At 34.2% G+C, this 12,458-nt stretch overlaps 1 protein-coding gene across 1 annotated transcript; it reads left to right on the top strand.

Annotated features, from left to right (window-relative positions):
* Positions 1-2,213: 2,213 nt before the first annotated feature.
* On the top strand, positions 2,214-12,051 carry LOC145586093 (putative disease resistance RPP13-like protein 1). The gene is made up of 8 exons (XM_081642829.1): positions 2,214-2,573; positions 3,083-3,139; positions 3,878-4,141; positions 4,187-6,374; positions 6,466-7,422; positions 7,492-8,010; positions 9,093-9,184; positions 11,923-12,051. Exons 1-8 carry the CDS (start codon positions 2,214-2,216, stop codon positions 12,049-12,051), a joined length of 4,566 nt encoding a protein of 1,521 aa, XP_081498955.1.
* The last annotated feature ends 407 nt before the right edge of the window (positions 12,052-12,458 follow it).

Genomic DNA, 12,458 nt, shown 5'->3' on the forward strand with positions numbered 1-12,458 from the left:
ATTATTCAGGGTTAATTAAGTTGAGTTAATAACTTAATAACATGTAGTTAATGTTTTAATTGGATTGAAGTAAGGGTCTTTTAGTATATAAGGAAACTTTTTTTTTGTTGCACATAACTTGTAATATCCCAAAATGACAAATGTTGCACATAATACGTAACGGAGGAAGTATAATAATTTATTCACCCAAAAACAATATTATATTACTCTCCTAAAACCTTGTGCATCCCCAAGTGATGCAAATTAAAAAAAATAAAAAAAAAAAGGGAGTACTACGTATATTCAAAAAAGTACTACATATAGAGCTGTCAAAAATTGACCCGACCTGAACCGGAAGTGATCTGAACCCAACCTGTACCTGAACAATGGGGTGAAACTAGTGACTTGTAACCCGACCTGAATCTGACCTGATGTTAACCGACAACCGATTTGATCCAATACTTTATGACCTGCACCCGAACCTGCACCCAACCTGATAGTAACCGTCAACCGATTTAATCCGACCCGACAACAATTCGAACCCGAACTAGTACCCAACTCAATTAGAACCTAAAAACAGTTACAACACAACACACCTATTATTGACCCGAGTCATGGAAGGTAAAAAAAAAATTATATACCGTTTGTTTGGCTTATATACCGGAACAATTCTTAAACCCTCAATCGGGTTTATCTTATATACCTTTTGTTCTCTATTGTTCGTATATAGGTTTAATAAAATCTTGATAACGCTTGAATAAATTATAGAAGGCGTAATTATATAGGTTCAACATGACCATATCGATATTTATTCGAATTGAAGTTGAACCAAAACCCGACTCAACATTAACCCGAACCCAAATGGACCATCTATTAACCCACCCAAAACCGACTCATCACAACCCGAACCTGAAATTGAACCCGATCTGAATTTGACTCGAATCAAACCCGACCCATATACGAAAGGGGGAACGACTTGGAATAACCTGAATTGAAATTGGCCCGACCCGAACCAAGACTTGATTTGACCCGACCTGAAACCCGACTTGAATACTCGAATTGACAGCTCTTACATACTCCCTCCGTTTTTAAATACTTGCTCCACTTTCCTTTTACGGCCGTTTTTAAATACTTACTCCATTTCCTTATTTAGAAAGCTTTTACAATATTTAATTAATTTCTCTCACATAATAGACCCAACATATATTATCCCTCCTCCAATTTTCTCCACTACTTTTACTTTCTACAATTTTTTATTTCCCACCAACCCCACTACCTCCATATTTTATTACTTTCTCCAATTTCTCCTAAAATTCTACATAAGGAGAAATGGAACAAGTATTTAAAAACGGAGGGAGTAATTCGTATTATATCATCACCTTTTTCTTTCTTTATTTTTAAGGTAAAAATCATCACCTTTTCTCTTAGGTTGAGTAATTCGCTCCATCTAGTCATATACTTCTCTGCTTCACTATAACTCATTAACTCCGGTATGTCCAAAACCCATCTCCAACTTTTCTTTAAATTTCATTTGGTTTTCTCCATTTATTATATTTAATCAATAGATTTATGAATAAAGTTGTTAAAATTTTTATTTTTTGGGGTTTGAGTGGGCAATTTTGAGTTGAAATCATGAAATAAATGAATAATACTGGTAACATATTTGCATGTTTAATGCTGAAAATTACCCATTAATCTATAATACAGAAGCACTTGAGAGAATGGATTTAAGGATTTGGAGTTTGTTGATGATATTAGGAAATCGTACTCAATTTCTGGTGTACCACCAAGTGGGGAGGTTTTTACTTTTTAGTGATGAAATTGGTAAGATGGGTTTTCAATACACTTTTAGGGATCAACTTTTAAACTATGGAACTGAGTTTTGGTTTTCTTTTGGACGGAATAGGGAGTATAGGCTCCAAACGGTGAATAATGTCAAATGTTAGACCCCAAAAAAAAAAAAAAAAAAAAGAGTATGCAAAGAAAGAGTGAGGTAACTCAAATGGTTAGAGCTTCCTCCCTCTTTCAAGAGATCCTGGCATCGATTCTCTCCCTGCCCTTGTGCCTTATGACTTTATGAGTATACTCATCCATTCATTCATGCACACTAATAATTCATTTTTCCTTAAACCCCAAACAAAGATAAACCAGTCATTTTCATTCACAATCACTTGTTTTTGCAAAAGTCATAAATTTTAAAAAAATCAAAATTGGAAAACAGTAGCCGGTCAAGGATGGCCATAGGCGAGACGTTTCTGTCTGCATTTCTGCAGGCGTTGTTTGATCAGCTGTTGACTACCGGAGGTAGCCACTTCTTGAAGATGATTGGTGGTGTTGGTTTGCCTAAAATGATCAAGAAATGGAAGATACAACTTACTAGGCTGGAAGCTCTGTTGGATGATGCTGAGCTGCAGCAGTTTCACAGTAAACCTGTCAAGTTATGGTTAAATGAGCTCCAAGATTTAGCTTACGACATGGAGGATCTCTTGGATCATTTCGCAATTGAAGCCCAGCGTTACGAGTTGGAAAAGGCAGAGGAAGATCAAGTTAATGCACTAGATGATCACTCTAACCAAGGGATTCTAGACAATATGGTTTGTGCTGCTACCTTCTTAGTTCTTACTCACTGACTCACTTCTTCTTGATATTGTTATTTATTGACATAATGCTAGTTAGATGATGATTATATTATTATTGTTGTTGTTACTCCATATTTTTTTTACTTACAAACTGATAAAACAAGTTCAATTGTGGGATAACTAGACCCAACCCGATTCAGTAACCAATGTTTTTGATAATTAAGTACTCAGCACAATCGGAAAGTGACCCAGTCCGAACAACGCGATTGAGTAAAATCTTCTTGTACAATGGTTAATGGTATATACTTAATATATAAGAGATCTTTGATTTCTCAATGACCCACCCTTAATAGTTAATAAACCTTAAACATTTTCAAGGCAATCAGATTGCATTTAGCTCACTCGATTAGGTACTTGCCTTTCTCATTGGAAATCCAATCGATTAAAGTGATTGCTCTGTAACTTTGAATATTTAGACATTCCATAATGGCTTTAGTGTTAAATGTATAGTTGGTTCTGGATAGGCAAAAATGTATGTATACGAGTACAAACGGAGGTTGGATGGGAACTTGAAGCTACCGGTGAGGATTGATTAAACTTTACCAGCTTTGTGTTAAATTTATTGTTTAACAGGTGAAATTTGGTTAGTACTGTTACATTGGATGAGATGGGTACACTGTTGCTCTATTGATTCAACCAAGAAATTTTTTCTCTGTATCAAAATTCTGGCCCGTGTTTTGGAAAATGGTTTAAATAGCAGCTACCAGGTCTAGAGATTTTATGGATGATTTCCTTTGATAGTGGGTAATGTAAAAAAAACTGATTTCAAGAGTAAAGACTAACAAGAAGCATTCTATATTAGATTTTGCTACAGATTAAAAACAAGAAGTATATATTAGATTAGTTAGTGTCTTGTTTATTAAAAACAATAAAGAAAAGTAGTGTATTGTACCATTCTTGGAGAGAGCTGCCTGGCAAAGGTATACATCTTCTTGTACACTTGTACATCTATTAGATTAGTGTCCTGTTTAGAAAAAAACAATTAAGAAAAATAGTGTCTTTTATCATTCTTGGGGAGCGACTAGGCAAAGGTAATTATAATAATTAGTTCATGATGTTTAAACTTAAAGTTAATAGAGGGAAAAAGATGGTTTTCAATTACTAATGATATGCTAATTATTAAATTCATTGATTAGGCGCAAACCATTCGTGCAAGTAGTTGAAGAGCTACAAATAGTTTCTCCACCTTGCTCAAACCTATTGATCAAGACATTCAAGACAAGATTGATGACGTTACAGAGCGCTTGCAAGATATACAGGACCAGACGCATAGTTTGACCCTCACTGCAGCACACATGTTGCAGCAGCAGATCTTCCAAACAGAATCTCTTCGAAGCCAGAGAGAATCCACTTCTTTGGTAGGCAAGGTTTTTGGAAGGGATGAGAAGAAAAAAGAGATAATTACACTGCTACTGAAAGATGATCAGAGTGGTGAAGGTTATGTTGTGATTCCTATTGTTGGAACGGGTGGCATTGGGAAGACAACCCTTGCTCAGTATGTATACAACGATGAAGAGAAGTATGTATACAGAGATGAGCAACTCTATGTATACAACAATGAGCAGCAGAAGTGTAATTTTGATCTCAAGGCATGGGTGTGTGTCTCGGATGTGTTCGATGTCAAACGTGTCACGATAGATATAATTAACTCAGCCTCCCAGAGCAATTTTGACTGTAGCAATTTGGATCAGGCACAAGTGAAACTGCAGAAAGTGCTAAAAGGCAAAAAATTCTTTATTGTTCTTGATGGTATTTGGAGCGAGGAATATGATGATTGGTACAAGCTGCAGGAACCTTTCCGACACGGTGCAAAAGGAAGCAGAGTGATAATGACAACCAGAATTGAGAGTATTGCAATGATGATGGTTAATAATCCAACTCAACGCAATATCATCAAGTTAGAAAGTTTGTCAAACGATGATTGTTGGATTATATTTCAGCAGCATGCAAATGTAGATTCTGACCTTGCTGAGATGCGGGATAATATCATAGAAAAAATCAATGGACTACCTTTGGCAGCAAAAGCTCTAGGAGGTCTTCTTAAAAGTATTCCGGACAAGAGCCAACGCCAAAAGATATTAGAGAGCAATGTTTGGGGTGAGAAGAGCAGTGTTTTACTAGTTTTAAGGCTGAGTTACCATCATATGCCATCTCATTTGAAGCGAGTTTTTGCTTACTGTTCAATATTTCCAAAAGACTACAAGTTCAAGGAGATGAAAACTGTCTTACTATGGATGGCTCAGGGCTTTATACCAGAGACCCAAATTGTAACAATGGAAGACATAGGCCACAAGTACTTCAATGATCTGGTATCAAGGTCACTATTTGAAAAAACTCCATATGGTGAAGGAGAGTTCATCATGCATGACCTTATCCATGATATGGCTCAATTGGCTGCATGTGGCATCTGTTATGTAATGGATGTTGTAGATACACAGAGAAATCTTGGAAGAACTCGCCATTTATTTATCACTGAGCATGTTCAAACATTGGGAAGTCAAATCATGATTCCTCAGTTGCGAACTTTTCTATGCAACTACTGTTTGATCATTGACAATTTGGACTTCATCCAAAGAATGCAATACGTACGCTCCCTATACCTAGTGTCAGAGAAAATTGAAGTTTTGCCAGATTGTATTGGTGATTTAAAACACTTGCGTTACCTAAGTCTCAAATTCAAAAGAATGAAAGTGTTGCCACAATCAATCAACAATCTTTGGAATCTCCTAACACTGTGCTTGGAAGGCTGTTATAAAGCTGTGAAGATTCCATGTATAGAATCGCTGGGAAAACTCCGTCATCTGAACATTGATAATATCTCTTTAAAGGAGATGCCGCTTGGAATCGGGAAATTAACAAACTTGCAAACTTTGCATACATTTGTTTTGGCAGTTGGAGGTGGGTCCAGAGTAAGGGAGTTGGGGAAGTTGAATCAGCTCCATGGAAGATTATTAATCGTTTCCGGGCTAGAAAATGTGACTGAGGTTGAGGATGCAGAAGAAGCCCAATTTTGTAAAAAAAAGGATCTAGATGGGTTGAATTTGAAATGGGGTATTTGTACTAATGATGTTGATGACAAGACTAGGAGAGATGTGGTTGGGAAGTTGCGGCCTCACACTTCCATCAAAGAGTGTGAGTTGGTTGGGTACATGGGCTCGAGATTCCCAAGTTGGTTGGGAGATCCCTCTTTCATTAACATGGTGGACATAAAGTTGAAAAAGTGTCTCAAATGTGTATGCTTGCCTCCATTGGGGCAACTACGCTCGTTGAAGAGTCTGCTAGTTGAAGATATGGATGGTATTCAGGAGGTAGGTCTTGAATTTTATGGGAATTGGTCAACTCCTTTTTCATCTTTGAAGACTCTTCAATTTTCTCATATGAAATCCTGGGAGAAGTGGGTGCACCCAACTAACATCAACAAGGCAATTCCTATCCTTGAAGAGCTTTCTATTAAAGATTGTCCGTCATTGCAAGGCGATATACCTCCTCATTTGCCTTCTCTTAGAACGCTGGATATCAAAGAATACATGCAACTACAATCCTTAGAATTGAAGATTTTGTCTTCCTCAACTTCTCGTCTTGATATAATTGACTCAAGGTCTAGGGTAAGGGAGTTGGGGAAGTTGAAAAATTTTTGTGGAACTTACATAGGTGATGTTGATGACAAGACTAAGAGAGATGTGGTTGAGAAGTTGCAGCCTTACACTTCCATCAAAGAGTTTAGGTTAGATGGGTACATTGGCTCGACATTCCCAAGTTGGTTGGGAGATCCTTCTTTCAATAACATGGCTCACATAAGGCTGACCGCTGACTAATTGTGAGAAATGTGAATGGTTGCCCCCATTAGGGCAGCTACCCTCATTGAAGAGTCTAAGGATTGAACATATAAATGGTATTAAGGAGGTAGGTCTTGAATTTTATGGGCATTGCTCAACTCCATTTCCGTCTTTGAAGACTCTACTTTTATCTGGTTTGGAATTATGGGAGAAGTGGATGCACCCACCAGTTGGTATCAACAAGGCATTCCCCATCCTTGAAGAGCTTTTTATTGATTATTGTCTGTTATTGAAAGGCAATCTACCTCCTCATTTGCCTTCTCTTAGAACGCTGGATATCAATGCATGTAGAAAACTGCAATCCTTGGAATTGAAGAATTCGTCTTCCTCAGCTTCTCATCTTGCATCACTCTCTGTTGAATACTGCGAGTCTATGGTCTCTATTGATCATATTCCCTTGACTCTACAACTGTTGAATATCAATTGTTGTGAAAAACTAGGGTCTGTAGAATTTAATGAACAACCTACAAATTTGTCTCCTAGAAGTGAAGACGGGAAAACCCCAAAGAGTGAAGAAAACATAGGAGTTTTCCTAAAGGCTTCATTGGAACTTCCTCTTCTCACTAGTTTGAAAATAGAAAGTTGCCCAAGTCTAAGATCATTACAACAAAATCTACTTCTCCCGGCCATACAAACACTTGAGTTATGGGATTGCAAGTCTATGGAAAGGCTTCCTGGTCAATTGCTCAATTTCACCTCCCTCGAACGATTATATATTCTTGAATGCCCCAAAATCCATAGCTTAGCAGAAGGTGGCTTACCCAGAAACTTGATATTCCTTGAAATAGAAGAAGTGAACATAAAGCAGGCAGTAACAGAGTGGAAATTGCACCTCCTTCATTCACTTAAAGCTCTTACGCTTAAAAATGTAGGCAGCGCTGCAGACTCAGTAGAGTGTATTCTGTGTCCACATCTTTCTCTGCCCTCTTCCTTGTGTCTATTAGAAATCAGGGGTTTCCAATATTTGAGAATCATATCCAATGGCAACACCCTTCCCAACCTCACTCGTCTTGATGTTATGGATTGCCCAAGGCTTGAATCATTGGTTAGCAATTTTACCTCGCTTACAGATTTAATTACTGAAAATTGCCCAAAATTCCACAACTTTCCAGAGGAAGGTTTACCCACAAACCTGCGGTCTCTTTCAATATCTGATACCAACATAGACAAACCAATAAAAGAGTGGGGATTGCACCGTCTTACTTCCCTTCGTTCTATTTCTCTTACACTTGTAAATGTAAGCAGCTCCTTAGATTGCATTAGCGATTCTGACCTTCCCTCTTCCCTGCGTACATTACATATAAAGGGATTCCAAAATCTGAAAACAATATGTTGTTCCACTCTTCCTGACTTGTCCTCTATCAGTGTCCTCTCTTGCCCCCGATTCGAATCATTTGGTGACCATGGCTTTCCTCCAAGCATTGAAAGCATTTATATTAAAGAGTGTGAGATGATACAACAACATTTGAGAAGTGATCCCAGTGGCCGTATACTTACAGAGAATGGAAGATTCTCGTTGCCTCTGTCTGAAACTCAACCGAGCTCTGCCCACTCAAGTAAGTTTACTTAAATAATGTTATACGTACATCTCATATGTTTACATCAGCTTAAATTTTAATTCTTTAAAAAAAAAAAAAAAAAAAAAGTTATAATTGATACAAACAATCCTAACAATCAATGGAACTTCACTCCAGCAAAAAAACAGTAAGTGATTTTGACGAATTTGACCATTTCAAACTAGTTCTATATGCCTTTTTTAGTTTTTTTTTTTTTTTTTTTTTTGGCATCCTCAAACAGTTGATTAGTATAGCATTCTAGAAAGGTGCAGGAACATTTACATTATAATGATGCAAATAATAGTGGTGGGAGGGAGAACTTGATCAATCAACTAGCTAAACTTATTTACATATCTTTCACAACATACTACAGTTTAACTTTAGATCGGGTTTATATTTCATGTCATTGTGGAAAGTAATGGATATTGTAGTCACATACCTTTTACAAAGTATTATTGATACAAATTTACTTTTTTAGATGTTTTTCAGATGAGTTATAAAATAATTGGGAAATACAAAGTATTATTTTTATGTTGGAACATATTATAGAATAAATGTGCTGTTCTGATATATTGTAATAATATCAGGTACGTGACTTTCAAATGCAGCTGTTTGCTCATGTTATGGTGCTAAGAAACTCAACAAACTGAGAAGCCTAACAGTAGTAATAGCATCTACAATTATAAGGTATTGGAAAAGCTTGCCTTTGTTTCAATTTTAATTTAAGATGTATTTTCAATTCCTGCTAATGTTGATCTGAAAAACTGTTACCTGATGACTTTTGACTCATAGTATGTGTTTACTATCTAGCCTTTTGGGTTATTTTTTGGAAGTCTCATAATTATTCTTGTCTAAAGATCTATTGTTGAATTAATTCCTGTTTTTTTTTTGGTTGAGAAAACTAATTCCTGTGCTCTTTCAATTCCGCACTTCTATTGCTGAACTGGTTTTTGGCATTTTTCACTTTTTTGATTCAGGGAAATAAAAGGGGTGCAACTAGTATGGAGGAAGTATATTTTGACTCAAGTAACATGTTCTTCGATTTAATCAGTCAAAAATTAAGATTTGTTATTAATAACTAGGTTTACTTTTTCTGGCACTTATTATTGCAAAGGTACCTCTAATGATGATAGCTCTTTGCCATTTTATTGTCCTAGTTGATCAATCTAAAGTAGTATGTTCTGAAGTTAATTTCAAGTCACTCATAGCTTCTTATTTACTACTTCGTATTACTCTCCTTTCTTTGCTCTGTTGATAAAACTTCCTATGGAGTACTGCTTTTATTTCCCACTTTAAGTTTTTTCTCCTCTACTACTGGTGTTTTCAACCTCCTAAAAACATGGTAGTACATCCATAAAACATGCTTGTTATTCACTTAGTTAGGGTCTGTTCTCATACGTTTATTTTCAGTTCAGTTAAGTTCAGTTCAGTTCTAATCAGTTCAGTTTATGTCTAATGATATTGTTAATGATATAAAGCCAAGTTTCATTCTTTTAAGCTCTTATTACAACAACGATAATAATAATAATAATAATAATAATAATAATAATAATAATACATTTATAATTATAATAATAATAATAATAATTATAAATGTATTATTATTATTATTATTATTATTATTATTATTATTATATTACGTTTATTGATGCTTGTGCAGCTGCTCACATCTTCAGCAGGGTTGGGTTCGCTATAGCTAGAGGGGTGGGGGCCCAAATTGTATCTCGGCTCCCCACCAATTTCTTGTATATTGATTGACTTTGTAGGTTTTTTGAAATTTTATAATAATAATAATAATAACATTGTATTAATTAGAATAATAAAGAGAATGGTATACAGTTGGGGGGTTGGCTCTGTTTAATTTCGTTCTAGCTTTTTTTTTTTTTTAATTGTGATAATTTTTTACAAAGTGTTTTGTGTTCTTTTGTCATAATAATATTTTATTTTTTAATTAAATAGTATATGTTTTTAAAAATATTTTGGGGTTTCATGTTTTTAATATATTTTCCATAAATATTTTAATTATATAGTATATTTTTCTTAAATATTTTAATATGTATATTTGTATATACACATATGTATAATAATAAATAATCAAAGATCACTAATCTGTAATTAAAAATCACTAATTAATAAGTTCAGCTCAATTCAGCTCAGCTCAGTTCAGTCAATGAGAACAGACCCTTATTATCATGCATATTTTTTTTAAGCTAACTCGGATCTTATATGAAGTATATGAATATGAAGAGTTAAGCTAAAATACGGTCCTTGAACTTTGGTATTTATAGCATTTTAGTCCCTCAACTTTCAAATGAGGCAAAATAGTCCCTCGACCACCAATGACTCACTTTTCAGGTACAAACTAAGCATAGTTTAGGGACCTTGGTACACATGTGGCAATAAATTTAATGATTTTAAATGTAAAGTTTATGGACCTTTAGCTGATGAGTTCGCATTTATTAAATTAGAAATGAAAGTTTAGGGACTTATAGGGTGAGGTGTCTAATGTAATTATTATAAGTCAAAGTTTAGGGACCTTAAAAGGATACATAATCTCCCATACAAGAGTGATTATAATTTTGAACCCTTAAGTGTAATTTAGTTCATTTCAACTAATTTCATTTCAACTAAACCAATTTAATTTTAATAAAAATTATTTACTTTTTAAAAATATATAAGTGAGATAATTTACGCGTGAATGTATTGTCGTTGCCATTTACTTCAGTTAAACACATTTAGTTAATAATCTAAGGAAATTATTATTTTCTCCTAGAAAGTAACACAAGAAAAAAGAAGAAAAAAAAAGGGAAAATCCTTAAAATTTTCTCACATAAAACCCAAAAAAATTGAAAATCATTTAGAATACAAAACAAATAAATAAATAAATAAATAAATAAATAAATAAACCTTGAAATTGACATACAAAAACCCAAAAAATTGAAAACCTTTTAGAACATAAACTCATGAAAAAATAAATTGTCAATTAATGAGAAAAGTGGGGTGGTATTATTTTTATTCTAGTTTCATAAATTTATTTAGTTTTATATTACAAAGTTTGGCTTTGTCTTACTCACTCACTTCGAAAACACATAATATTTTTTGGTTTTATTTATTTTTATTTAAATTTATTTTAGGGTGTGAAATATATAAGGGGTTAATTAGGAGTTAGGATTTGAGGATGTGTGGTTAATGAGTTTAGGTGGGATATATTGTATAAAATTTGATTACGAAAAAATGGTAGGAAGTAAAGGAATGATAAAAAAAATATATAAAATATATCATGATTATCAAATTTTATTAGCAATTTTTATTCTTGCCAACTCACTTTATAAATATTTGGTTAAAAAAACTCACTTTATGAATTCCTAAGCTTTTGTTTATATTGTTTCAAAAAAAAAAAAAAAAAAAAAAAAAAAAAAAAAAAAAAAAACTTTTGTTTTTATTTAATTTAATTAATTGACTATGATCTAACAATTCCCTAAACTTTTGCTTGAAAAAAATAAGTATAGTTCCTAAACTTTGCTGACTCATCGCTGGAAGTCCTTGAACTTTAGCTTAGTTGACATTGACATCCCTAAACTTTGCTGACTAGGAAGTTCCTCCACCAGAAATAGTGAGGCAAGGGTGGTTGAGGGACCTTTTTGCCTCATTTCAAAGATAAATGACCAAATGTGTTACTAATAGCAAAGTTGAGGGACCGTATTTTAACTTAACTCTTCTTAATTAGGTAAATTCCTTCTCATCTGTTTACCAAAAGCTTCTTAGAGTTTATATGTCATGTTTTACCATTTGTTGATAGAATGATTAATTCAGTTGGTAATCTAACACTTTATTCTATTGCACGTTTGAACTAAAAACAATGGCATATAATCTTTTGCCTAATAACATTGCACATATACCTTCTTGTATCAGGTGACAAGCATATTGGTTCTACCCTTTCTTGTGCTGCAGAAAGCCTCTCCAAGTTCAGACATTCATTCAAGGATTACTGTCATTACGGCTTTGCAAGATAATCAGATTCCTGGCAAAGTGTTCTGGTGACGCTGCAGAAGTACCAAGTAGACGCTTGTCAAAGCTAGAAAGTTTCGATGTTTGTTACATTAAGTAACAGTTTGGCCAAGATACACTGCAAATTCTAGTCTTTTTTTTTTAGTAAATTATAGTCTGTTTTTAGAACCCTATAACCTGTGTGTGTGTGTGTGTGTTTTTTTTTTTTTTTTTTTTTTGTTTTTTTGAGTAGTTCTTTTAAATTGGGTTTTCATTACAGATTCTAGTTTTTCAGATTCATTAGTGAACCTACTGTTTATTTGCTTTCCATTGTTTTATGAGATTCATGTACAAATACAGTTTCTTCTATCATTTTGCTTAGGGAATTATATTTGATAGGAATTACTTATCAAATGTTCCCTTAATTCTCCGTTACTCCATAATTGACACACTTTTAGCTT

This window comes from Chenopodium album, chromosome 16 (assembly GCF_948465745.1).
Source record: "Chenopodium album chromosome 16, dcCheAlbu1.1, whole genome shotgun sequence".
Lineage (NCBI taxonomy): Eukaryota > Viridiplantae > Streptophyta > Magnoliopsida > Caryophyllales > Amaranthaceae > Chenopodium > Chenopodium album.

Bases quoted from the DNA above. Each gene is read 5' to 3' on its own strand.
- LOC145586093 (XM_081642829.1), top strand. From the start codon at position 2,214: ATGGCCATAGGCGAGACGTTTCTGTCTGCATTTCTGCAGGCGTTGTTT. The intron at 3,140-3,877 runs GTGAGGATTGAT...CAAGATATACAG, and splicing joins ATGGGAACTTGAAGCTACCG to GACCAGACGCATAGTTTGAC. The intron at 4,142-4,186 runs GTATACAGAGAT...AATGAGCAGCAG, and splicing joins ACAACGATGAAGAGAAGTAT to AAGTGTAATTTTGATCTCAA.